We start from the raw sequence: 26016 nt of genomic DNA on the forward strand, positions 1-26016 counted from the left end.
AGAGAAGATGCAAACAAATATTTCCTTTCAGCAAATCATTTTTACTGAGCAAGTCTTTTTACCATGAGGTCATAAGCTAGACCTTGGTCCTTCTGTTTCACAGGAGCTTCCTCATTGCTACTCAGCTACCCAGAAAGAGATGTCTTAGAGCTCAGCTGCCCTTGCAGTTCCCTGCTCAAGCATTGCTCCTACTCAGCTTCTTCGCAGGCACAAAGCTGACTCCTTCCAGCCAAAAAAACAGATCTTGCAGCTGCCTTGGCAACAAAAGGAGTCCCAAAGAGGCCTTGAACCTCCATGGTTGGGAGTCTCTTCTAGAGAGGCCACCACTCTGGCTGCATGCACATTCATGACCAATGAGCACCCAAAATCATCACCTGCACCGCAATGTCAGAGGTGATACTGAACAGCAAAAGACCTTCGATGGCTGCTGATAGTTCTGGCTTTTGCTGCACCAGAGAGCTCCCAAGGCTCACGGTGAACCTTAGGTGACAGAAAGCACCCCAAGGTAGAGTTGGTTTAGGTAACCACAGCTCAGCCCATTTAGGGCTTGAAGGCAATGACTATGCCTTAAAATGTGAGGCAGAAACCAGTTCTGCATTCCTGTGGCCACCTGCACTGGGCTATAACACTGCAGACACTGATGCGATAAATCCCTCTGAGCACAGCAAAAAAAAAAAAAAAAAAAAAAAGATTACAGATGCCAGGAAGGCTCCAGAGCAGCAGTCATCTTCCCTAAGCAAGAAGCGCTACTTTGGCCTTCTTCCCCTCATCAAGGGTTTGGGTAACTGCCTTTCATGCCGGTCATCCTTGCAGTCAGTAGTAGGTCTGCTGAAGAAGAGCATGCCAAGTAACATCTGCACCTCCAGGAGCTCAGTTCAGGCTTGGCACAGCAGGAGGACGCGACCAGTCTCTCAAATCCATCTGACGGTCACTGCGACTGTAAATGCAGCAGGTAATGGCGCAGTGTCCTGCAGGTCAGCAGCAGCATGGGAAGATGCTGTTGGGAGCAGCGTTTGGCCTCCTCCTGGTTCACATGGGTCGCGTGCTGCTTCTGCACTGGGTCACGGGATGCCTTCAAAGTAAGGGAGCCTGAGCACGCTGAATTGATGCAAGGGTTGTCTTGCTGTCACAGTTCCAAAGAGGACAGATGGATGCCAATTGTCACAATAGATTGCTCTACAGACCTTACATTTTCATGTCAGAAATAGTTTTTATTTCTTTTAAAAACAAAAGAAGTACCCGCAGTGGTTAAAAACCCACTCCACTCCTCCCATGTCCACCAAAACCCCAACCATAACAAAGAAAACTGACTAATCCAGCCTTGTGAAACACGAGGAGGCATTTCAATGGATGGGTGAATTTTGACATGCAGTATGTGATAGATATAATACCCATCCTACAGTTCTAGAGGAATTAGTCAGGAAGGACAGCTATGGTGAAGTGGTACATCAGCCTTAATCCACTGAAAAACTTTGCAATAATGTCCTTAAAATGCACAAGAAGTCTTAAGTCCTAAGAACTACACACAATTTTACAGTGGGCTACATTCCCCTGTATCTCTCCAGATGGGGGACTGCAAGCAAAAACTGAACTTCAACTGTACCTGAAATCCCTCAATCTCTGTCTATATAAGACAGACAAATCTTGCTTTTAACATGAATATGTGAACACACAATTCCTGAATTCCTAAATTCCTAAACTGGCACATATCTGTCACATTGGAAAGACCAGTATTTATCATTAAAACTATTTATACAGATGCATGAACATCAAATGGATTTGAACAATGCTAACGCAACATGTCCTGTCCAAATCACTTGAATTTACCTAACAGCTGCAACAAATGACTTCTAAGCCACTTACAGACAGACAACTTAATTTGAAATAGCTGCACTAACGAATACATTGAAGATACAAAACTTTTGCTGGAGGTCAGTTCACAAACAAGAAGCACCACTCGCAGGGCAAAGTACTGAGTACAGTTTGTCCTGTTCAGCTGGTCTCTGGTTCTCCCCTTTTGTCATTCTTCCGCACTCAGAGGATAATCCCTGGTGGTATCTAGGTTTGCTCTGTCATCCTGGCTGCTTTTGGCTTCGATACATTTTCTTCAGAGTGGTCACGCTTCAGCTTCATTTCCATTGGGTCATCTGTGTCATCTGTGGCAAGAAGGAAGGAAAAATAAGTTTGCAGCCTTACTGACCTCAGTGCAGCAAGAGCCAACAATGACAGGAACATGTGAAGCTACAAAGCACGCCAGAAAATGCTTCTATGTATAGGCAACAGGAGCAATGCCAGAAGCAGGGGACTCTGGTTCCCAGACTTTGGCTTTCCACATCTCCAAGAGTAACAAGAACATTCACTCCCCTATACTGTAGGGTTTTTGGGAGAGCTGTCAGCGTAGCTGTATTTGAAAGGTACCAATGTGCAACCTCCTGGATACACTAATAAGCACAGGATTGGAACAATTAATTCCATCTGACCCTAGAAATTGATGTAGGAATACTTAAGACTCCCATCAGCTGCTGCATGTTGGATTTTTGTACTACATATGCAGACTGCTATAGAATACTGTTAAATACAAAGCACTGCTTCACTTTGCTTCCTGCAAAAGATTCCTCTGAGGCTAAGAGCTCTTCACAGGCCCTAGGATTTCAATTGTAAGAGCACTGATGCTCTTAAACAGTGGAACATCTGTGTAATTGGAAATAACTAATTCAGGCTGACCCAAAGTTGGGGTGTTCCAGCCTTACCTGATAACCACCAGTTTGTTATGCATGTGCTTAACCTATTTAGAAAACAAGGTCAAAAGGTGAATTTCTTAGATCAGCTGTCCAGGGCTTTTCTCTCATTAGTGGCCAGTGGGAACCTCAAATATTTCCTTCTATGAGGCAGGGCAGATCATGGTAAAAAGGACAAACTGTGATGCTCCTGTTCACGAGAAGCGTGGGCAGGGCTGCAGAGACGACTACACCTTGGAAATAAACCTGGCAAACCTGGGGGCCAGGGGGTGTTTGTGCAGACCTATGGAAGGCAAAGTTGGTCTGCTTTTGGGAAGGTGTTCCTCCAGCACAAGCAAGCTCCCATCCTGCACACGCAGGCAGAGAGGAAGGAACTGCTCAGAGTTTGTGTGCGCCAGCAGGGGAAATCTTTCAATAGTAACAAGAGGAAAGCAGATGGTATTGGTAGCCAAGAGGACACCACACAAAACCAACCCCAAAGCCATCAGTTCCCAGCAACAGGCTCTGTATCACAGCATGCCGAACACATCGTGCTGCAGCACCTCTTACCTCTCGTGAGCTGGGCTGTTCTGTACTGTTCCTCTCTGACGTGTTTCATCAGCTGCAGGTTGTGATCGCTGGCTTCCTTGTGGTCCACCATTGGGAAGGGGTAGTCTTTACCTGGTACAACAGACAGCAGCCTTTATGGGACTAAAAAAGGATGTTTCACTGGATTTGCACCAAAGCAAATTGTCGCAGGTCTTCCTAAAGTCAGCAGCATCTTAAACCATGTGATTTACCCTCTAGAAGTGCCTATTTGTCTTCGTGAACTGTAAGAGCCAGGGCCAACTAGTTCCATTTAGAGACGAGACAGTAACAGACAAACCCTTATGTTGGATGCTCTGGGCTTTGGTTTCCCGTCTATTAACAGGGATGGCAGCCCTGCCCCATCTTTAAAGATGCATTAGAGTAAGCGCAAAAGCACAAGATGTTCAGATACTATTTACAGACAGCCAAGCGTCTGAACAGACAGATGTACAAGCAACAACTTGGAGTGATCCGATAGCCTTAGGATATAAAGTAGAGGCTAAAGCACGTACTCTGAGATCAGACTCCAGCAAAAACCTTTAAAAAGGAGAGTAGACAGAAGGTAGGCTGCTGGATGAATCGATTTTCAAAAGATAAATGTGTGATTTGCATTGGAAGTGTGACACTTCCACCTCATATGTTGTATTGGGTTTACATGGCAAGGTTTTGGTAGTGGGGGGCTGCAGGAGTGGCCTCCGTGAGAAGAGTTCAGAAGCTGCCCCATGTTAGATAAGGGACCTATTTCCAAAAGGGACCCGCTGCTGGCCAGAGCTGAGCCAATAAGTGATGTTGTTTGCGCCTCTGTGAGAGCAGATTTAAGAAAGAGGCGGGGAAGAAATGCTGCACCACAGCAGCTGGGAGAGGGAGGAGTGAGACCCAGCCCTGCAGCCCCCAAGGTGAGTGCAGGAGGAGGGCAGGAGGCGCTCCAGGCGTCAGGGCTGAACTTGTCCTGTGGCTTGTGGAGAGGCCCCTGGTGGAGCAGGCTGTCCCCCTGCAGCCCACGGGTCCCACACGGAGCAGATCTCCACGCTGCAGCTCATGGAGGAGCCCACGCAGGAGCAGGGGATCTGGGGGGAGCTGCTAAAGGTGGGGAACCCAGGTTGGAGCAGCGTGCTCCTGATGGATGGACTCTGTGGTGCAGACCCATACCCGGAGCAGTTCTTGAAGAGCTGCTGCCTGTGGGCAGCCCCCGTAGGCTCCGTTCGGGAAGGACGGCATCCCGTGGGAGGGACCCCACGGGGAGCAGGGGCAGAGAGGGACCGAGAAGGAGCAAACAAGAAGTGCTATGGACTGACCACAGCCCCCATTCCCCTGTGCTGCTCAGGGGGAGAATGTAGAAGAGGGTGGATGGCAGAAAGGTGTTTTTTGTCTGTTTTTAGTTTCTCACTGCTCTAGTTTGTTAGTAATAGGTAATAAATTACATTAATCTCCCTACGCTGAGTCTGTTTTGCCAGTGACGATAATTGCTGAGTGACCTCCCTGTCCTTTTCTCAACCCTTGAGCCCTTTCCATAAAATTTTCTCCCCCTTTCCCTTTGAGGAGGAAGAGTGAAGGAGTGGTTGTGGTGGAGCTCAGCTGCCCAGCTGAGTAAAACCACCACACACACGTAATTATTTTTGACAATTTTCAGCAGCAAAATCCCTAGCAGGGTATCCATATTACCTATGATACATCCTGCTTGCTTCTGCTCCTCTTCAGAGGCTGTCCAGGGCTCATAGATGTATTTGGAAGGAAAGTTCTTTAGGACAGGTAAGTACTTCCTACAAAAGAGTAATAATATAATGTTTTTATAATCCTGAAGACAAATACTCATACATTTAAGAGAAGTGTAATCCAACCTACACCCATGTTATTTTTTGGTGGTCATATTGATGCTACAGTCTACAGGAAAGTTCCAATTCGTTTTGCACAAAAGAACTGTTTCTATGTTCTGAAACCTCTGTACAGTGACATCTTCCACAAGTTAACTTTGCAGCAAGGAATAAAGGGATTGATTTAAACATTATTTCGGTTTTGACTTCATCCAAAATATTTTGGTTTTTAACATTTTCCCTGACATTTTGTCTGAAATTTTACTAATTTTTTTTTAAAAAAAGAAAAAATAGAAAAAAATCTTACAGAATGGGAAAGTCATTTTCTGTGCAACTGTCAGGTACATCAGCGTGAGCTTCACCGTGACAAGGCACAGAGCTAGAAGGGATGCGAGGAAGAGGAGATGTGGGGAAAAGGACCTGTTTGCACAGACATCAACACAGCCTGGTCCTATTGAAATCGGCTGTCACCCACTACTTTATGGGAAAGCCAAGCAGCACCTTCACCAGCAACAAGGAGGTAAAGGAGAATATTAGGACTACAGGTGCGTAATAGCACAAGTACAATCTAGGACTGGTCTGACAGAAGTTTTATTAACTGTGACCACAGTGGGAGAACATTCAGGCAGCATTTCCCGCTCTGTTCCCCTGTTCTCTGCCAAGTAGTTGCAGAGAACCCACTTACATGGTGTTTCAAAGAAACAGATACAACGACGAAAAACATTATAATGTTAGCAAAGCCAGGTGTGCATTCTTGGGAGAGACAGGCTCCAGACAATCACTTATATATCATAAAATCATAAAGGTTGGAAAATACCTCCAAGATCACCTGGTCCAACCACCCCCTACCACCACTGTCACCCACTGAGCCATGTCCCCAGGCACCACGTCCAACCTCTCCTTGAGCACCCCCAGGGACGGTGACTCCCCCACCTCGCTGGGCAACCCGTCCCAACGCCTGACCGCTCTTTCCGAGCAGAAATGTCTCCTCATTTCCAGCCTGAACCTCCCCCAGCCCGACTCGAGGCCATTCTCTCTGGTCCTATCCCTGGTTATCTGCGAGAAGAGGCTGACCCCCACCTCCCCACACCTCCCCCTCAGGTGGCTGCAGAGAGCAGCGAGCTCTGCCCTGAGCCTCCTCTTCCCCAGACCAAACACCCCCAGCTCCCTCAGCCGCTCCTCACAGGACTTTGAAGCGAACGGCGCTCACTCAAAGCAGAGTGGAAAATAAAACTCGGGTGTCCAAAATTATTCAGACTGCACACAAAACGATGAAACACAGCACAGGCTGGAGGGGGAGAGCTGTGAGGTGTTTTACAGAACACCTCTACTCCTCTAGAAAGAGGAGCCATCCCAGTGACTGGGCACAGCTGGAGCCCACAGGTGCTCACAGGTCAACCCAGTTCCATACTCGGTCACTTCCTGTGCAACCACAGGTAGGTCTCTGCTTTTCTGTGCCACGGTTTTCTAACCTGCTAAACACATCGCTGCTACAAGCCCTGTTTCACAGGGGCAAATGCTTTATGCAGACTGAGTTCTCCAGCTGCTGCTGCCGGGGAAGCGCCAGGCCGTGTGTCGCCCTACCGTATGTACTGCCCCTCAGGGTCCGTGCGCTTCCCAAAGCGGACGGGGCAGAAGATACGCGTGTACTGGTGGAAGAACGCGCTGGCCGACAGCCACATCCAGTTCCCCGCGTTGATGCTGTAGTCAGCATCTAAAAGCAGCTCTTCAAACACCTGCATTTTGGTGACAGGAAAAGAAAGAGAGAAACACCCCTGAAATGGCTGCCTGTATTGCAAAACCAAAATATCACAACACAACAGGCTGGGAGATAAAGAATGAAGCTTGCTGCTAAAAGCACAGCACTGTTCTGGTCCAGGGTACCCTTTGCACATGGGAATGCTCTCCAGTAAGACAGTTTGCCAGAAGGAAGCTAGAGCAAGACCCCATGAGAGAGCAACTCGAAGCCTAAAGGTCTGGCTTTGAAGACTGCTGCAGACTGGGAAGGTCTCCAATATCATCATCATCATCCAAAATCTTGGGGATGGGAATGACTTTTCACAGCTGTACACTACACAGCAGGGCTCAGACTCAAGCAGAAGACAATGAGATTTTATAAACCATGAGATTTCTATAGAGGCTCAGTAATAAAGCATTGTTCTTCAGAACCACCTCCATGCTCATATATTGCAGGGGTTTCTCAAGATCAGCCGGAACAGAGAAGTACCAAATGAAAACAAAACAATGAAAACCAGAAGTGGACCTTCATGCCCTCTTCCCAGCTGATCCAAAGGTCCCCCCGTGTCAGGAAGCAGGCGGCAGCGTGCCGGGCAAGGTGATGGATCCAGCCCTCCTGGCGCAGCTGGGTCATAATCGCATCGATCCAAGGGAAGCCCGTCTGTGCCTGAGGCAGAAAGAAACATCAGCCCTCCAGCACTGTGCTTCATTGCACTTCTGTCCCACACGCTGCTATAAACTCCTCCTCAAATAGCCAGCAGGGAGCAGTCCTGGGGCAATTGAAAAGGGCTAGGCTGAAGCACAGCAGCTGTGGAAACGCGTCTTGTTACCGTTTTCCATTTGTGGAGCCTCTCTGCATCCTCATACCAACTGATCTGAAGGCAGATGGGGTTCCCAGCCATTTTGGTGAAGTTTGGTGTTGCTGATGCTACCGTATAGAAGAACTCCCTCCACAGGAGCTGCCCTTGGAGTGATACTGGTGGCAGGGAGTGATGCTTGGCCTGCAAAAGACACAAGTTCAAAGCTTCGGTTCATACATATCATTGTGTTTTCACTCATTCTGTGAGGTCCATAAAATAAAGTAAAATAAAATAAAATAAATCTAAATAAAATAAAATAATAAAATCATAAATTATAAAATCATAAATATATTATTATAATTGTATATATTAAAAATTATAAAATCATAAAATAAATAAATCTAACTATACAACTGGCTTTGAGGCAGTTTACCATGAAAGCCAATGAAATCAAAGATACGAAGCGATGCTTTTAGCACCAGAGCAGAGAAAGATGAACTCTGTTAGACCTTGCATTACTTTGAATTCACGGAGTCATAGAATGGTTTGGGTTGGAAGAGACCTTCAGGACTATCCCGTTCCAACCCCCTGCTGCAAGCGCACATTGCTGGCTCGTGTTGAACTTCTCGTCAACCAACACCCCCAGGTCCTTCTCCCCAGTTCTGCTCTCAATCCATTCTCCACCCAGCCTGTGTTTGTGCTTGGGATTACCCCGACCCAGGTGCAGGACTTTGTGCTTGGCCTTGTTGAACCTCATGAGCTTCTCACAGACCCACCTCTCAGGTCTGTCCAGGTCCTTCTGTCATCCCTTTCTCCCAATGTGTCAACCACACCACACAGCTTGGTGTCATCAGCAAACTTGCTGAGGGCGCGCTCGATCCCACTGTCCGTGTCACCAACAAAGATGTTAAACAGTGCCGGTCCCGATACTGACCTCTGGGGGACACCACTCATCACTGGTCTCCACCTGGATATCGAAATGTTGACTGCAACTCTTTGAGTGCAACCATCCAGCCAATCCCTTACCCACCGAGTGGTCCATCCACCAAATCTGTGTCTCTCTGATTTACAGACAAGGATGCTGTGTGGGACAATGTCAAATGCTTTGCACAAGTCCAAGTACAAGATGTCAGTTCTTCCCCTATCCACCAATGTAGTAACCCCATCACAGAAGGCCACCAGATTTGTCAGGCAGAGTTCTCTTCATCTACTTTCCAAAATGGTATCACATGGGGATTTCTTAAAACAAACATACATTTACCAACATATTAACTGCCCAGCTAGCTGAATTCAGGTAGCTCAGCCATGTCTCAGATGAGACAGAGTCTGAGCAGGAGTCTCAGGATACATTTTCTTGGATTGGTTTCAACCATGCTTTTTCTTAAGAAAAAGGTTTTCAGAACCTGGTTTTGGCTTATGCTGTAGTCAAAACTTACCTAAGATGAAAGCAGATACTTTCTAAAACCAAAACTGCTTGAGCAGGCTAAACTGCTCAAAAACTTCACTTAAAAACCATGCCTGGTTAGATTTGCTGGACTATGACCATTTTTTTTTTCTTACCTGAGCGTAAATATTTGACAACCTATAAAAAAAGGTGCGAACTGACACACAGCCCATGCTGAAATAGGGGCTCAGGCCTGTGGTACTTGGAAGCAGTGAATTCGGTATTGTTCTCGGTTTAGTAAAATTTGCCACCCAGCCCTAAAATGAAAACAGAAATCAAGGTTTAGGCAGTACCAGGTGACACACATCCAGATAACGGAGCAGGGAAAAGCTCTTGGCAACTGGCTTCTGCCTGTTCAACGTCCCACTGCAATACCCCCAAAAATGCTGCCATCCGGGACGGCAACATCTCGAAATCAGGCTGCCTGGAGGGGAAATCCTCAGCAAGAGCGGTAACAGAACTCCATGGCTGAGCGGTTTCTGGAGGTCCGGAGACAACCACACACGAAAGGAGGGAGGACAGCACTGACCTCAGCCCACCCACAGCCACCAGCATCACCCACGTTAAATCAAGACTGACCTGGTCAGCCAGGTGTTGCTCCAGGCGCTGCAGCCCTTCGGTCTCCCCTCCTCTCCAGGGGGAGATGCTCTCAGGGGGAATCTTCAAATCCGCGGGGAGAGGCACCCTGTAACACTCAGCCAGGTCCAGGTCAGGGGGCCTACACCTCCTAATGCGAGAGACAGGCCTCTTTCAGAGAGGGAAACGGAGCCAGAAGAGGGTGGAAGACCTCTGCTCATTTCACACGCCAAGATCTCCTCTGTCGCAGCGCAGGGGAACAAAAGCACAGCCAGAAACCCCAGGCTCCGCTCCTTGGGGAAGAAAGAGCTCATCCTGCAACTGCTCCAGGTAGTTCCAGCCTGAACTGGGGGAAGAGGCTCAGACCCACCAAACAACAGTGCTCGGAGCAGCCGGCTGTGACCACAGCTCAGACCTCCCTTTTGTTTGCTGTCAGCTTCGTAAGGCTCGGAGGCACCTCCTCTCCTGCAGCCTACCCAGCTGCCTCATTCACCTCCGGGAGGGAGCTAAGAGCCTCCTCAGACTCTAAACTTAACTGGGGTCACTGGCACTGCCTCCAAAGGCCCCTCTATGCCTCCGGGGAGAGGTTGCTCTGGGAGGTTTCATAGGGAAGGACGCAGAGCAGCTCTCCGGGCCACCTCCCCAGCTGCTTCTTCCTAAGCAAGGGGCTAGGATGCCCTGAGCAGTCGCACAAGGGGCTAGGACACCCCGAGGAGTCACACTCCTCTTGTGTGGCCTCAGCTGCTGAGGTTTTTCCAAGGCCTCTGCCCCCCCACAAGGCTGGAATAGCACCAGGGTATGTCGTGTGTCCACCCCAATCCCCACCCCACCCCGCTGTAAAACACAAAGCTGCTCAGGGAAGTATCAGTGGTATGCAGGCTTCCCAGCAAAACCCTGAACGAGGTCAGAGATGGAGAGAGATCTTCCCACTCACCTGGGAACACTGAGCTCAGCTCTGTTGCAAACACCTACAGCAGAAGGAGCCAGTGCAGCTCTCAAAGCACTGGCATAACATGGGCCTGCTGGGAAGCACGCGAACCACTTATCGTTCATCGTCAATTAAAAAGGTGTGTGAATAAACAAGTTACGGGGGGAAAGAAAGGCGGGGGGAAGCACTGTGAGAAAAGTTCCAGGAACTGGTTCATCCCAATACAGTGATGGGTCTCATCACTGGGGTATCTGGGGACAACATTCAGTAATTAATGGGATTCCCCAAGACGGAAGAACTAAGCCTAGGTTACTAACACAGAGCTGAGGTCACGCAGGAGGTGCCCGACAAGTCCCAGGTATCTGCAGTCCCATCCCAAGTGGCCAGCTCTCCCCTACCCCAATCTTAACTCCCTTTGGGTCACTAACCTCTATCAGGCAGAGCTAAACATAAGACATCCACGACTCTGAGCTTCTCAAGTCCTGGGAGACACGAGCTTGGCCCCTCCTTCCCATACAGCAGAGCGGAGGAGAGAAAAGTCTTGAAGCCAGAAGGGAACACTATGATTGTTCCACTGAATTTCTTGCATAAACACGCGATAGTGGTTCATCCAACTCCCCCCTTGAATCTTGATTTGTGAGGAAGCTGGAGCACGTCTTTGAGAAACAGACCTGCAGTTCCTTAGTCCTTCCTCTGCTAAACCTTTTACATACATTCAGAGGTTGTCTCAATGTGCCTTGCAAAAGCTTAAGCCTTTGGACTGTGCCACCTCTCGTCTGCTAATCCACATCCCCTCTGCATGCAGCCTGTAGCCCTCCGTGCACAGAGGTAACACAACAATGCCTAAAGCACCCTGTTATCATTTGACCTTGGCTGTTCTTTCAGGCAGACAGAAAGGACCTGCAATTTCTTGCCACCTAGGTGTTACTTACTGGAAGTCTTCAGCTGTAAGGTTTCGGACGGGCACCTCAGGGTCCCCAAGCAGAGACAGAATGTGAAGGAACCTCTTGTATGTTAATGGGGGAGCCCCATCATTCAGGTCCAAAATCCTAAATAAAACAAGGTCAATTTTCACCACAGTATAAATCAAGAAGGAAACTGGAGCTGCCAGTGAATAGGAAGGTGACGGCACAGGCTGGAACAGCGGCAGTTTTCAGGACTGACTGTGGAAGTTACGGATTTTACAAATAAAACTTCCCTGGGTGAACATCCATCCATCCTGAGAGCGGGTTCTCAGGACCTGAGACAGCAAAATCAGAACCAGGATGCCAGCCACAGCTTCAGCTGGGCTGCTCTGGACTGCCAGACATAGCTAGGACAGCAGCCTGCAAGGTTCTGGTCACCTCTGGGGCTTCCAGAGACAGCTGGACCACAAAAAACAGGTTCAGGGCTGTAAAGAACTCTTCCCTGCGAGCAACCACCTGTACAAACCGATGGCTTGAATTTAAGATGGCAAGTCACATACATCAACTCATTCACACAAATGTAGGGGTTTTTTTCAGGATCAGAGTGTTAAGGCTGTTTTAGCTGTTAACGATTACCTCCCTATTATTATTATTAATTTCAATACCTGCAGTCATTCAGCTCTGAATAACTGCTTGGATCCGAGTGTATCCAGATACCAGTGAAAGCTGATTAGAAAGATCCAAAAAAAACAGACACAAGAATGTGTAAGTAAGTCCTATTAAATGTGTTAAAGAATTTCTCTGACAGCATAAAAGAGTAGCTAATGTAATGGCTTAAAGTGAATTAAACTGCCCAAAGGGAAAAAGTTAAACTCTTCAGGCTCTAACTACAGCCCAACATCCTAACACCTGTGCAACCCACCAAAATTTCTTCTGTTGCTTCCAGCAGACCCACATAAAAATTCTCAGGCAAGCAGTGCCACCACCTCTGATAGTCCAATTTTCTCAAAAGGAACACATTAGGATCCAGAAGGACCAAGATGCTTGACCTTTTCTCCCTGATGCTTGCTAAACCCTCCTGGAGACACCTCACTAGTCTTTAGGGCAATCACGTACCGTTTGGTGTCATAAAGGCTGTGGCCCACCACAGAAAGCACCTCGAACCCCAGCTCTTCTCCCAGACACCGTATGTTGGCTTCCATCTCCTTGTAAAACGGCTCCATCTCCGCATCCAGAGTCACTTGTGTGATGTTCCACTTCTGGACGTGATCCCTAACAACGGGCTCGTACTCTCCTTGAATAACCAGCAAGCCAGAGCCCAGCCGACACAAGTTTTTCTGCAAATCCTCCAGGGACTGCAGCAGAAAGTGCCATCGCAGGGCCCCTATGTGCATCACGGACGTCATGAACTTTCTGTCCAGGATGTAGACGGGGTAGACGACCTCCGAGGACTCGAGCGCGGCCAGCAGCGCCGGGTTGTCGTGCAGCCGCAGCCCCTTCCGGAAGAGATGGATGGTGCGGTGCGGCATCCTGGCTGCTCTCAGGCCTGTCAGAAGAGGAAAAAAGCTGTTGGCTTTGAGGATACAACATCCCTGTTAAGGAACAAGGCCGATTGATACCAGAAATGGAGCTCCAAACACGGCTCAGCTCTTTTTGTCACAAATCTTTGCTTTTTTAATGAGCTTTCACAGGCTAGAAGAGCAGAGACAGGACCAAGCCACTCCTCAATCGTATGCGCGTGCCAGGTCCCACCATTCAGCAGCTGCCTTAGCACCTAGCTCCACGGAGAATGGCTGCTTCCCCAGAAGAGTCACTCAAGTCCTCAAATTACATTCCTGAATTAAATTATATCCCAATGGCGCTCACCAGAAGGAAGGAAAACAGAGCTGTCAGAGCTCCATTTACTGCAGAACCATTCTGCAGCCCCACGCGTGGATGCAGCCTGCGGCATCCAGCCCTCTGTAAATCAGCGGTGAGAAGGTGGGTCAGGGAGCTCTGCCTCCGTTTGGGGAGACGTCAGCTCCTCAGGAGCCCTCATCTCATCAGAGACCTGATACACGGCTCACGCTAGCACTGAAAAACCCTCCTCTGCTTCAGTAGAAGGCGTATAAAAGACACGGCATGTTTGCTTGCTAACGAGGCTCTTAAGACTGTAAGGAAAAAGAAGGGAGAGCAAAGCACAGCCCAACACCAACACAAGGGCACGCAGGGCTATTCTGACAGCGCTGACTTTGTAATGTCTGGATTCATCGGTTCGCCACAGATCTTAATCCGTCTTTCCTAGCCCCAGGAGACATCTTTGTGCCTCCGGGCACCAGGAGAAAAGCCCTCCTCTCCCTGTGGAGGAGCTGGGTGGTGACCTGAGGCTGATGTTGGGATCGACACGCAGTCACTTCCCTGTGAACTGTTTCAGCTGGCTTTAGGGACTTGCAGGAGGGCTCACCTTGGTGGGCAGCGCCTGAGGAACTGCCCCGCAGCTGCTGCTTGCTCTGCTCACAGGGGATGGACTCAGCAGCAAGCAGAAGCACTGCTCTGTGCCCACCTGGTGACAGCCCCCGACCAGCCCACCTCCACCTGCTTCTAATTCCAAGGGTTACCACCCAAAGAATTCAGAGGTTGTGGATCAGCACGGGACCAAACGATAATCTCTAACCCAGTTCAGTCCCCCAACCAAACTAAACTGCCCTCCTTACACCCTCCCAAATGGCTGCAGAAGGTCTCTGCCCCTCGTCCCTGCTCAGCCCACGCTCAACAGCGTTACCAGCCTCATATAACGATCTGACTTGCACTCTTCCCAAAAACACTCATCAGCATCACCGAGAGGCACCCAACTGTGCCCCCAGGCCATGACGCAGCCCGCTGAGCCCCCAGTAACCTAACCCTGAAAAATGACGGGCACAGAAGAGCTCGGAGCCGAGCCTGGGGCTTTGGGCTTTGCAGGTGCGCGGCGCCTTGGCTCGGGGAATGGAGCTACAAGGGAGGAGAGCACGGCACCGACCTGCCCACACGCCATGGAAGAACAGGAAAAACAGGGCGGCTCTGGCACCTGGGAGCACCCAGCTGGCATTTTTGGGCAGCAAAGCATCTAAAACGTGCTGGAACTCTCCCCCTGGTCAGGGCTAGCAGGAGAAAGGGGAAAGGGGACAACCCTCTGGGGGTGAGGGGGGAAGAAGGGGCAGGCACCATCCGTTGGTTGGCTTTGTGGCAGGATTTATCCAGAGGTACTGCTTGAACTCTCCGCAAAGCAATGTTGTCAGCAAGGCCAGGCAGGCCTCCTGCCACGTCCGGGTGACTGCAGCTGATCACAAATCAGCCACATCAGGCAGAAAACACGCCTTGCGCCATTTTGGGCTGTACGCCACAACAGGAACCAGGGAAAACCCTAAATGAGGTGACTGGGCCTTACCTCGGGGTTGCCTGGCTGGTGCTCCGGGCTCTTCACAGCCGGCTGTCCCGAAGAGAGGGTGGCCCCCGAGGGCTGACCGCAGCTCTGCCGCCCGCGGGCATTTCTCTCTGGGTGCAGACTTCCACAGGAGGGGCGCGATGGCGGTCACGGCGCCGCCGCCCGAATCAAGCCTTGGCGCTCCTGTTCCCACAGGCGCTGTCAGAGCGGGTGCCCAGGTTGAACACCCCAGCTGCGATCACACGAACGCACACCGGGGTGGAATCGACGGGCTGAAGGACTCGGGGTTTTGTGTAACTCCTGCCGGAGGAGGCTGGCAGCGCGCTCACCGCCTGCTCGCGGCGCAGCAAGACCCGGCACGTACGGACCGAGGCCGACGGAAATTTTAACAGCTCGATTTCCTCCGCGGACACGCTGATTGCCCGGTGCCGTCAAGGCTCAGCCGCTCGCCTTGGCTGGCCAGTTAGGAAGCGATGACAATGCGGTTACGAAGCCGTAAGCACGCACACACGCAGCCAGCTGGAAGGGCAGCCCCGAAGCTGCAGTTTGGGCTTTTGAAGTGCTTGGCCCCAGCCCTACAGCCCCCAACCCCACAACCCCTGACCCTACAACCCCTGACCCCCCACCCCCCCACTCCCAGCCCCACAGCCCCCGACCCTACAACCCCCAGCCCTACAGCCCCTGACCCTACAACCCCCAACCTCGCAGCCCCTGACCCTACAACCCACACCCCCCAACCCTACAACCCCCAGCCCCACAACCCCTGACCCTACAACCCCCAGCCCCACAACCCCTGACCCCACAACCCCCAGCCCCGCAGCCCCTGACCCCCCCCCGCCCCACTCCCAGCCCCGCAGCCCCCAGACCCTACAACCCCTGACCCCCAGCCCCACGCTCCCCCCCCCTCCCCAGCGCCCCCGGGCGTTGCGGGGCCGGCCCGCCCCGGTGCCCCCTTTGCCCGGGGGTCGCGCAGCGGGTCCCCAGCCGCCGGTGCCAGTGCCGAGGCCACGGGGCCGGTTATGCAACGCCCGGCAGCGGGGGGGTGGGGGGGGGGGGACGGGACACGGGGACCGGGGGCACGGCCGGGGCTGGGGCCGGGGTTGCCCCGCTCCGGTTAGTGCCGGGGAGCGGAGCGGGGACACCGCACTGGGTGGGGGGCGAAGAAGGTGGGCACTAGGACCCCGGCCCCCCATTAAAGGGCCACTGGGCGGGGCGTCCCCGAGCCACGCCCACTTCGCGCCTTTCCCCGCCCACTGGAGGCGTGGCTTGAGCTCCCGCCCGCGGGGCTCCTCCAATCGCAGCGCTCCTCCCCTTCGAATTCGAACGGAGGGGGCGTGGCTACGCGGCGCCCAGTCAGCGCCCGCGGTTTGGCCCGAGGGGCGGGGCCGTCCGGCAGCGTCTCCCCGCGTTGCTAGGCGACGGGGGATGTCCCGCCCCCCGCCTCCTCCCCCCCCCCCCCGCACCGAATGCTGCTTCCCGCCGAGGCGAGCTGGGGGGGGGGGGGGGGCGGCAATTTGGGGGGGGTCCCGGCGGGCTTCGGGTAGGGGAGGGGGCTCTGAGGGGCTGAGGGGGGGAGCCGTTAGCTTGGGGGAGGGGCAGGCGGGCAGTTTGGGGGGCAAACGGTTAACGTGGGGGGGGCACGCGGTTAATTTAGGGGTAAGCAATTAGTGTGGGGGCGGCCCGGGGCCGGGGGGCTCCTGGGGGGGTTTGGTCTGGGGAAGAGGAGGCTCAGGGCAGAGCTCGCTGCTCTCTGCAGCCACCTGAGGGGGAGGTGCGGGGAGCTGGGGGTCGGCCTCGTCTCGCAGGTAACTGTGACAGGACCACAGGGAACGGCCTCAAGTTGTGCCAGGGGAGGTTCGGGTGGGAAATGAGGAGACATTTCTGCTCAGAAAGAGCGGTCAGGCGTTGGGACGGGTTGCCCAGGGAGGTGGGGGAGTCACCGTCCCTGGGGGTGCTCAAGGAGAGGTCGGGCCCGGTGCTTGGGGACAGGGCTCAGGGGGTGCTGGTGGCAGGGGGTGGTTGGACCGGGTGATCCTGGAGGGCTCTTCCAACCCTAACGATTCCGTGATCCTCTTCCCGAAGGACCAGCTTTGGCAGCAGCAAAATTCACTCTCTCGGGATTTCAGCACAATGCAACGAGCGTCGCGGCTGAAGAGGGAACTTTCCCTCCTGAGCGCAGAGCCGCCTCCTGGCATCACCTGCTGGCAAAGCGGGAGCCGCCTGGACGACCTCCGGGCACGTAGGTACCCCTCTGCCGGGGCTGCTTGTTAGGTGAGGGGTGCGTTCGAATTTGCTGCTAGGTTTGGATTCACTGGGTGGCACGTACGTACCTGTGGAATTCCAGGAAAAAAGCTTAGGTTCTTCTTCTGGTGTTCCTTTAACTTACATCTCTTGCTTGTTGGATCTGGCAACTGTTTGGATGGAACGGGGGTGGAACAGGTCTCGAGTAACGTGGCAGCTTTTAATTCATGGATTTGAGCGGTGCTAGAGTTATATAACTGTGGGTGGTATGTGGAGATTGTTGGATAAATTCAAGTGATTTTGAATGTAATGCTTATGTTTCAATATCCTTTTTTTTTTTTAAAGAAATTTTAGGGGCTGCAGACACACCATATGAGAAAGGAATATTCAACCTGGAGATAGTTGTTCCTGAAAGGTAAGTGAGCAACGACCTCTAGCTGGTGAGGCATTTCAGGTACAATTTGACCGATCGGTTTGATAGAAGGTCTGCCCTTCAGCCTCCTCATGAAGAATGTTGTTGATTATCTTTAAACAAACCCTTCATTTATGGAATGTAATTGTTATTTCTGCTGGCTGAATGACTTATTTCATACAGGACATCCTGAGATGTGTGTTAAACAACCTAAAAGCACTTTAACAGGATATCTATGTTTGTCTCAAAGCTTTCTGGAAAGTCGCTCATTCTGAGTAGAAAGCTTCCTAACATGTTTGATTCTTTGTGGAAAGCTGTGCAGGGAAGTGCTAATCAAACACAGCTGAAAGCATCAAAGGCAGGGCACTGCTTGCCCCAAAAATTGTTGGGAAAGAACTTCACTTAGTAAATGGCTGGGAGGAGGAAATAATGGCACTTCTTGGGTGATGAAGCAACCGGAGTACGAATATAAAAATAACTTCTTGTTTCTTAACGCTTATCTCTTAAAGATACCCATTTGAGCCCCCAAAGATTCGCTTTCTGACCCCTATCTATCATCCTAACATTGACTCTGCTGGAAGGATTTGCCTGGACGTTCTTAAGTTACCACCAAAGGTAAGGTAGCACTGCTCGGGCATGGGTAAGTGAGCCTGAGGAGAATAATGAACTCCTTATCTTTTTCTTGTAAAAGCCTTATTGAATGTCTGGTTGCTGCTGACTTATTTACACAGGAGCACAGCAGTAGAGTTTTTGTGTGGCCTCTCCTTTGTTTAGAGACTAGAACGTGACCTTCTTTGTTCAGTATAAGCTTCCAAGGCTTTAAGGATTGGAGTCAAAAGGCATTAGGCAGCCCTGTGAAAGTGGGCTACCCAGCACTGACCCAGCAGAGGTGTGTGGGATGCAGCCTTTGGTTGTCAGCCAGGCTTCCTCAGAGGGGCTGCAACCTGTGTGTGAGAATGCATCGGGTGTTTTGCATGTGGATCTGAACGCTCTAAGTCCTGAGCTTTTTCTAGGCTGCCTGCGTGTAGGTTTCTTTAGCTGCTTCCCTCGCCCTCTTCCCTTGCAGGGCGCATGGAGGCCTTCCCTGAACATCTCCACGCTGCTCACCTCCATACAGCTGCTGATGGCGGAGCCCAACCCTGACGACCCTCTCATGGCAGACATAGTACGTGAGCTCCTCTTGTGGCCGTGGGCACAGGCTGGGGTGGAACAGAGCATTAGATTCAGGCTGTGCTTCCACTTCACTCCCAGGATTAACGCGCTGGGGGATTACAGAGCAGTACAGCTGGGGATCAGGCCTGGGGCATGGCGGTGTTTCTCTGGAGCAGCTGGGACATGCTGTACGGGCTTTTTGGCAGCAGTGGAAAAGAGATGGAGAAGGTCTTGTCTTCAGGCCTCCCCGTACAAACAGCAGTGTGTGTTCTTCAAGCAAAATGAGTTTATGCTTTATGCCACATGCCTGTAGCAAGTTGGGTCTGGTTTGAGGAGTCCTAACGCCAGGACTCCTGGAGGAGTTAACAAACCCCTAGTGTTTAGTCTCAGCTTCTCAGTGTTAATATTAAATCAGATCTGTCTTTCTCATTACACTTAGTCCTCAGAGTACAAGTACAATAAGCAACTGTTCTTGATAAATGCCAAGGAGTGGACTGAGAAATATGCAAGCCAGCAAAAGAGGGTAAGAAATGTGCTCTCTTCTTTCAGTTGTGTAGCTTGGTTTTTGTGAGCAGTCCTTCTTGTCACAATTTGCCTTTCATGATTACTTGGCAAGGCTGTCCTTGGTAGCTTGCTTTCTTTCCTCCCCTTTTTTTTCTGTCTTGGAAGTCTATTTAATTATAATTTCTTTATTAGATTCACTTTGTAATATCTGCTGTAATTAGTGAAAATATCAGCCCTGAAGTCTGTGGGTGGTGGAGCGGGAAGGTGGAGTCTCACTTCCCCCCCTTGCTCTCTGCTGGGAGGGATCCTTGCTTATGACTGGTGCAGCCATCGATTAGAGAAGGGTGGCGTTTGTACAATGTCGTCTTTGTATTAGTCTTTCAGGAAGTTTGAGTAACCAAAGGCAGCGCTCTCTTTTTCTGTGTGATGTTCCCAACAAGCTGAGAGTAGCTGAGGTGCAGCACCTGTAAGCACGGCAGGTGGAGCTGCTGCCTTTGGCCACTGAGAGGGGAAGCGGTGTTTCTGTTCCCCAGACCTGCCAGCTGGGGTTTCTGTCTCCCTGGGAGATCCCAGTCCTCTGACAGGTATTTGGACGACCACAACTTAAAGGCAGACAGGTTGTGTGGAGGAAAAACTATCGCTCCTTCAAAGTCAATGATGTGTTCGGTCACGAATAATTGCATTGTTTCTCAAGCAGCATGAAGGATGAGTAAAACTGATTAAAAAAATAATAATAATCTGGGATTCTGCTGCCCACTTTCTGCCTCAGCTCTGTTCCTACCAAACTCCACGTTCTGCCATGGTTGTGCCTTATGCTCAGCTAAGCCAGTTGTCCATCTTCTGCACGTGTTCTGTGGCACTGACTGGTCTCCCAAACCCTTGGTGGAGCATTTTTCTGCCATCCCATTTCCTGTCTTCCTGCCTCTGGTCTGCACCCTGACCTGTCTCACAGATGAGATGCGTAAAAAGAAATTGCATTTAAGCAGATTAAACCTGTTCCAAAAATCAGTTATGTTTTGGGCCATCTCCCTTACCTGGCTCCATGGAGAGCTCATGCACGCTTATGCGTGTGTGTGGCGCTTCTGGGTACAGTCGTTATTCTGTTCTCCTGCCACTCCCCTCTTCACACAGTTTCCAGCAACAGGAACAGGACAGCTGAGGGTCAGCGTATAAAAGCAGGGAGCACAGTCAGTTCTGATACACTCGGAGGGCAGGGTGTTCCAAGGTGTGTACGTGTTTACGCACACACAGGGCTGGGAGCACACAACAGCGCTAATAGCTTATACAACTGAATTATTCACAGCTGTTACTTTTATTTCTTGTGTAATCACAGGCTTCCAAGGCTTTAGAAGAGAAAACAAACCAGAGTGAAACAAGTACCACCAGTGAATCTATCATGCTGAAAAGAAAAGGGAGTAATATCACCAAGAAGGAGAAGAAATCTCGCCTGGAGTCTTAAGTGATTTTTGTCCCTGGTGTGGCTGTCAATTTTGTTTTCGCTGTCCTTTTTTCTTTACACAGGTATAGCTAAATATTTTAATAGTAGCAGGCTTTGTTTTTCTATTTTCTAGGTGCTTTTCTGTCAGAAGTTCTATTTTATAAATAAAATATAAAGCTTTTATTTACTTTTTTTTCCCCTGAGGCTTACATTTTGTTTGGGGGTTTCAGAGTACTCTGAAGAAAAGTTCAATTGGAAGTACCAGTGCTGCTTCTGACTACCAGCTTTCTCTCAAAGGAATGCAAACAGCACTAAAGACTGTTTCTATTCCAGTGTCCTTGCCTCAAAATGTACAGTGAACAAAAGCTGAGCAACAGACACTAGAACTAGTTTGCAGTGTCCTTCTCTAGTGAAGGCTTCCTTTGCCTTGTAAAATAAAGGTTACTAAAGGATACCTCAGTAATTTAAGTTCTAAACTGCTGTCTTAAAACTCTGTCTCTTTAGAGCAGCATGCGACGTTCCAGTTGCAGCTTACACCATTTAACACGAGCTGGGTTGTGGAACGAGTCTAGGTGCTGTTGTGTCTCCAGGGGCTGGATAGCGAAAAGCGCCCGCTGAGTGCTGAGGGTGGAGAAAACCCAAAAGGGGACTCAGAGGTGTGGGAGGGGGCAGGATGTGGAAGAAAGGCGTGTGTGGGACAGGGCAGTGAGGCTGCGAGCATTGAGAGGAAGGCGGACTCTGCTATCCTGACCCACATGGTAATTTTTGGTGGTACAGCAGATGAGAAGATGTTGGGGGCAGGACCCCACGTCATCACAGCTATTTTATTGGCAGATTGCAGCGTGGCCAAGTCTGAAGCTCAGGCTCCTGCGCTGCGTGTTTGGGTGTAAAGAATTTGACCTGTGTCCTGTCCCTGCTCCAGGACAAGTGAGCCAGCTCATTCTTATTTGCCCCCTGGAGCGGACACAGGACTCAGCAAAGCTCCTGAACTATAGAGCTGGGCTGCGATATGCAAGAAAATGGAGCATCCTTGCCTGCTGCTGTTTCCAAAGCCCTTGGCTCGTCTCTGCTGCACTGGCGGTGGCCACTGCTCCCAGTGGCCTGCTCAGTCGAAGTTGTAGTAAAGGCAAAAGGCAAAGAACATGGCAAAGATCTGAAACGAAAGGAGACGGAGCAGGTTAACTCCCTGCTGCAGCAGCGCCTGGGTGGAATCTGAGTGCCTGGGCAGTAAAGGGTTCGGTGTCCTGCTCCCGGTCCAGCCAGGCACCAGGGTGGCTGTGACCCACCAGGGGCTGCCCTGTGCTGCACGGAGGAATGCTGAGCAGTGCTCCTCCTCTCCTGGGCCTGCAGGAGCAAAATAAACCTCGCTCCCTCAACCCATCTCATTCGCAGCAGGTGGGAGGTTGGCTTTGCACCCCTGAGACAGACCTGCTCAGAGTGCAACTTTCTGGGTGTAATCATGACAACCAGGGGCCAGGGGGGGCATTCTGAGCCTGCCTGTGGTCCCTTCACACACAAAGCCCCATCCCCTTCCCTCCCGGCAAAAAGAGCACCCGTGCGGGGTGACCTGCTGCCTGCCTTGTGCCCCCCCAGCCCCCACGCCGTACCTCGATGCCCAGCACGGCCAAGCTGCACGTCCCGGGGACGGAGATGTAATTCTGCAAGGTCCTGCCGAAGGTGGGGAAGCAGCCCTGGGCAGGAGGGGAGGTGTTGGAGGCATCCCTCGGGCTTCACTGCAGGGAGCTCAAAGGAAGACCGAGGGCTGGGGAGGTTGGGACGGGTCGGGGGCACCATGGTGGGGCAGGGTGAGCGGTGGGTTTGGGGGGGTACCGCTGTGCGGAACCACGGTACAGCAGTGCCTCGGGTCCTGTCCCCGCTTCAGTGCTTGGGGCAGAGGGTGCTGTTCCCCATAGGCAAGAGCCTGAGACGTGCTGGGGACACGGCAGGGACGTGGCAGGGCCTGGCAGCGCAGGGCAGGTGCCCGTGCAGCCCTACCTGCTCGTGGATGTAGCCAGGGCTCCTCTCCCGGCACTGCTCCCAGCCCAGCAGCTCGCCTGCCTGCAGGAGCCCGTCCCGGGCACAGCACGCCCGCGGCCAGGGCGTCCCCGGATGCAGCTCCTGGAACCGGGAGCCATTCCCAAAGTCTTCAGGCCCTAAAACGCCACAGCAGGAGAACTGAAATGGAAAGGGAACGCCATCAACGTGCTGTCAAAATGCAGGGACTTTGCTTGGGGAAGCAATAGAGGGAGGGGAACAGCTCAGCATGCTGCCTGCAGTCTGACTGGGGTCCATGAGAACTCCCCCTGTGGTCACGGTCACGCTGAGCAGGGCCCATGGGTGCTCCACGTCCCAGCAGGAGCTTCCCCGCTCACCATGACCATGAGGGTGTTCCAGGCCACAGAGAAGACCTCGGCGTCCTCATCCCCACGGTAGTTCCTCTGCAGCTCAGACAGGAAGAGCTCTGGCCGGATCTGTGGGGTCAGCGCCACCCGTGAGCATCCCAGGACCGGTCCCAGGCACGGAGTCACCGCACGCCCACCATCAACCACCCAGTGCCACCAGCTCTCGGGGGCAGAGGGACACAGCCCCTCCGCGTGGTAGGGCCAGCTGGGCTCAGGCTTGCCCAGCGTGCTGGTGATGAAGGTGAGGGTGAGGAGGACGACCCTGCACCGTCCCAGTCCCCAGCTGGTTGCTGAGGGACCCAGGGCATGATGGAGGGAGGAGAGCGGCTGGGCGCTGCGGCAGGGCGCAGGGACAATACCTGCTTCCAGTGCACCAGGAAGAGCACAGCCCCGACCAGCTGTGTGACAAAGACGAGGCTGACGAGGACGAAGAACTGGAAGGCAGCAGGACGGAGGAGTCAGAGGGCAGCCTGAGTCCGTGTGCAGCTCGCTCCTGCTCCTCCCTCCCCTGCAGCTCTCCCTGCCCGCGCACAGCCCTGGGATCGGGGGACAGGGGGGATCCAGGAGACAAGCATGCAGTTCTCGAGGACGGGCACGACATCTCCGAGCACCGCAGCTGCCAGGCAGAACATTAAAAACAAGCACTGCCTGCCAGGGTCTGGGGATGCCAAAGAAATTGTCGTGCCCGTGCTCAGAAAGGGGTTTCTAGCTCTCGCCATTGAGGGAAGAGGCTCAGAAAGGCCCTGTGGGACAAGCCACTGGCTTCAGCGAGAAAAGATCCCACCCAGTGCTTTATTAAATCCTCTGGCCTTTAAATTCAAAGTCTCACAACGTGGGGACTGGATTGGGGTGTGTGTTGAGGGCTGACAGGGCCAGGATGGGTCTTGTGGCTCCTCTGGGGACACCCCGCATCCCACAGCCCTGCATCCCCCAGCTCTTCCCACCTCTCCCCTCACTCACCACCAGCAGCAGGAGCCGGCTCCGGCGCAGGGCCCCGCAGCACCCCAGGAAGCCCAGCAGCGAGAGGGTGATGCCCACGGCCAGCAGCAGGTAGGCGCCCGCGCTCAGCACAGGCTTGGCGGCCACGATGTCCTGGAAACCAGCCGGGTCCACGGCCACCCAGAGCCCGACGCCCACCAGGCACGTCCCCCCGGCCTGCGGGACACACCGCGGTCACAGGGCACGGCGACCAGCCCCGGGCACCTCACGGGGACTGAGGATGCTCCAAGCCCTGCTGGGGTCCCATCCCTCGGAGCGGTGCCACCCATTCCCCGGAGCCTGTCGGTGACCACAGCCTCACGTCGCGGGTGGGACCGGCCGGTTCCCCTGCTCCCCTCCATCCCGCCGGGCCCGGGGGGACTCACAAACACCAGCACGTTGAAGATGAACATCAGGTACTTCACGCAGCTCAAGACGCCCATGGGGACGCCGAGGGGACGGGGCTCTGCAGGCAGGCGGCGGCAGGACGGCAGCGTTTGTCCCTGCAGAGGGGGGAGCTGAGCCCTGGCCCCAGCCAGCCCCGACCTGTCCCGCACCCCGGTTGCAGTGGGACACGGGGAGGTCCAGCGCACGGCCACAGAAGGGACAGACAGGGACCAGTGCTGAGAGAGGAAACCTGTTCCTGGCAAGTTTCCCCCCACGCCCTCCAGATCAGGTCAGGGGAGCGATGGATGGCTCTGCCCGTGGGGCAGCAGCAGCCAAGTGCCGCAAGGAGCTGGGACAGCAACAGCCCTACGCCTGGAGAGGGTTTGCCCTTCCCCAGCTGCTGCGGGGAGCCTGAGGGCCCTCGAGCCCCCATGGGGCTGCAGTGGGTGAGGTCCGGAGCCCAAAAAACCCCACCCCAGAGCCCCCAGCAGGCTCCCTCGGGCTGTCCCTTGCTCCCCCAAAACGTTCGCGCCCCGCGTCCCCTCCAAAGCCAGCACCGCTCACCCCACGGGGACAGCGGTGGCCCCGGCACCTCCAACCAGCCCCAGGACCTGGGGCGGCTCCTTAACACCAGAAAGGTTGGAAAATCCCCCCCGAGCAGCCCCGAGAAACCCCTGCCCAGAGCGGAGCCGTGAATAATTGATGGGGAACAGGAGCCGCTGGCGTGGCGGCGGGCCGAGGGGAGTCTCCGCTCCCGGGCTGCCATTAGCGGGGGTAATTAAACCTGTCCCTGGCCGGCGGGGAAAGACGAGCCGGCCACAACAGCCAGGGGACGACCTCGGGGACAATTAGTGCTGGGGCCGAGCCGCCAGAGGAGCCCTCGACGCCTTTGGGTGCTTGGGGCGGCCGGGGACGGAGGGACAGAGGGACAGGGAGCCTGGGAGCACGGACGGGGCCCATCCCCGTGCCTGGGCACCCCTCAGGGCTGCGTCGCCGTGGTAACGGGGCAGCGTTTATGGGATGGTAGGATATATAGAAAGTTATGGAGCGGTAAAGATACAGAATGCCTAAATGTACAAATCTATGATTCCGTGAATTTTCTGTCAATTCCTTCTAGCCCCAGGAGGCCTGAGAGGGCTTGGGGAGGGACGGGGGAGGATGCCACCTTTTTGGTGACACCGTTTAGAAGGAATTGACGCCACCGAGGAGACATTTCTGACATTTCTGACGTTTCTGCTCAGAAAGAGCAGTTGGGCGTTGGGACGGGTGCCCGGGGAGGTGGGGGAGTCACCGTCCCTGGGGGTGCTCAAGGAGAGGTCGGGCCCGGTGCTTGGGGACATGGCTCAGGGGGTGACAGTGGTGACGGGGGGTGCTTGGAGCAGGCGACCCTGCAGGGCCCTTCCAGCCCCAACGCCTCCGCGCCCCCACAAACGGCGTCGCCCTGAGGGGACATCTTCCCCCCCCCCAGGCCTCCCGGGGCCGGCACCGCCCCCGCCCCTCCCGCAGGGGGCAGCCGAGACGCGCCGCCGGGCTAGAGCGCCCCCCCTCTCCGCCGGGCGCCTCGCCCAATCGCAGCAGCCGGCGGGGCGGGGC

General features: G+C 53.2%; 3 protein-coding genes across 6 annotated transcripts; 1 reads left to right on the forward strand and 2 right to left on the reverse strand.

The window, feature by feature from the left end:
* Nucleotides 1–659: 659 nt before the first annotated feature.
* LOC308183386 (cryptochrome-1-like) lies at nucleotides 660–15529 on the reverse strand. Of its 2 annotated transcripts, XM_080569378.1 has the most exons (12): nucleotides 14913–15529; nucleotides 12623–13052; nucleotides 11534–11650; nucleotides 9677–9824; nucleotides 9214–9354; nucleotides 7684–7854; nucleotides 7380–7520; nucleotides 6701–6852; nucleotides 5424–5495; nucleotides 4968–5065; nucleotides 3288–3398; nucleotides 660–2156 (listed from the first exon to the last, which is right to left on the reverse strand). In XM_080569378.1, the coding sequence occupies exons 2-12, from the start codon at nucleotides 13033–13035 to the stop codon at nucleotides 2059–2061; spliced, it is 1662 nt and encodes a 553-aa protein (XP_080425504.1). In that variant the 5' UTR covers nucleotides 13036–13052; nucleotides 14913–15529; the 3' UTR covers nucleotides 660–2058. The 2 variants fall into 2 exon arrangements, with proteins under 2 accessions (XP_080425504.1, XP_080425505.1); XM_080569379.1 differs by lacking the exon at nucleotides 5424–5495 and having other exon boundaries at nucleotides 681–2156; nucleotides 14913–15527.
* An 832-nt stretch (nucleotides 15530–16361) lies between these two features.
* On the forward strand, nucleotides 16362–20843 carry UBE2T (ubiquitin conjugating enzyme E2 T). Of its 3 annotated transcripts, none has more exons than XM_080569570.1 (7): nucleotides 16362–16393; nucleotides 16992–17148; nucleotides 17496–17565; nucleotides 18072–18177; nucleotides 18629–18727; nucleotides 19154–19237; nucleotides 20552–20843. In XM_080569570.1, exons 1-7 carry the CDS (start codon nucleotides 16376–16378, stop codon nucleotides 20675–20677), a joined length of 660 nt encoding a protein of 219 aa, XP_080425696.1. In that variant the 5' UTR covers nucleotides 16362–16375; the 3' UTR covers nucleotides 20678–20843. The 3 variants fall into 3 exon arrangements, with proteins under 3 accessions (XP_080425696.1, XP_080425698.1, XP_080425697.1); XM_080569572.1 differs by lacking the exon at nucleotides 16362–16393 and adding an exon at nucleotides 16494–16565; XM_080569571.1 differs by lacking the exon at nucleotides 16362–16393 and adding an exon at nucleotides 16598–16714.
* Nucleotides 20844–20981: 138 nt separating this feature from the next.
* On the reverse strand, nucleotides 20982–25883 carry LOC308183463 (tetraspanin-18-like). Its single transcript, XM_080569569.1, has 7 exons — nucleotides 24423–25883; nucleotides 24019–24213; nucleotides 23418–23492; nucleotides 23029–23127; nucleotides 22652–22831; nucleotides 22264–22347; nucleotides 20982–21809 (listed from the first exon to the last, which is right to left on the reverse strand). The coding sequence occupies exons 1-7, from the start codon at nucleotides 24477–24479 to the stop codon at nucleotides 21762–21764; spliced, it is 738 nt and encodes a 245-aa protein (XP_080425695.1). The 5' UTR covers nucleotides 24480–25883; the 3' UTR covers nucleotides 20982–21761.
* Nucleotides 25884–26016: the final 133 nt, after the last annotated feature.

Source organism: Anser brachyrhynchus (genome assembly GCF_964034855.1).
Source record: "Anser brachyrhynchus genome assembly, chromosome: 27".
Lineage (NCBI taxonomy): Eukaryota > Metazoa > Chordata > Aves > Anseriformes > Anatidae > Anser > Anser brachyrhynchus.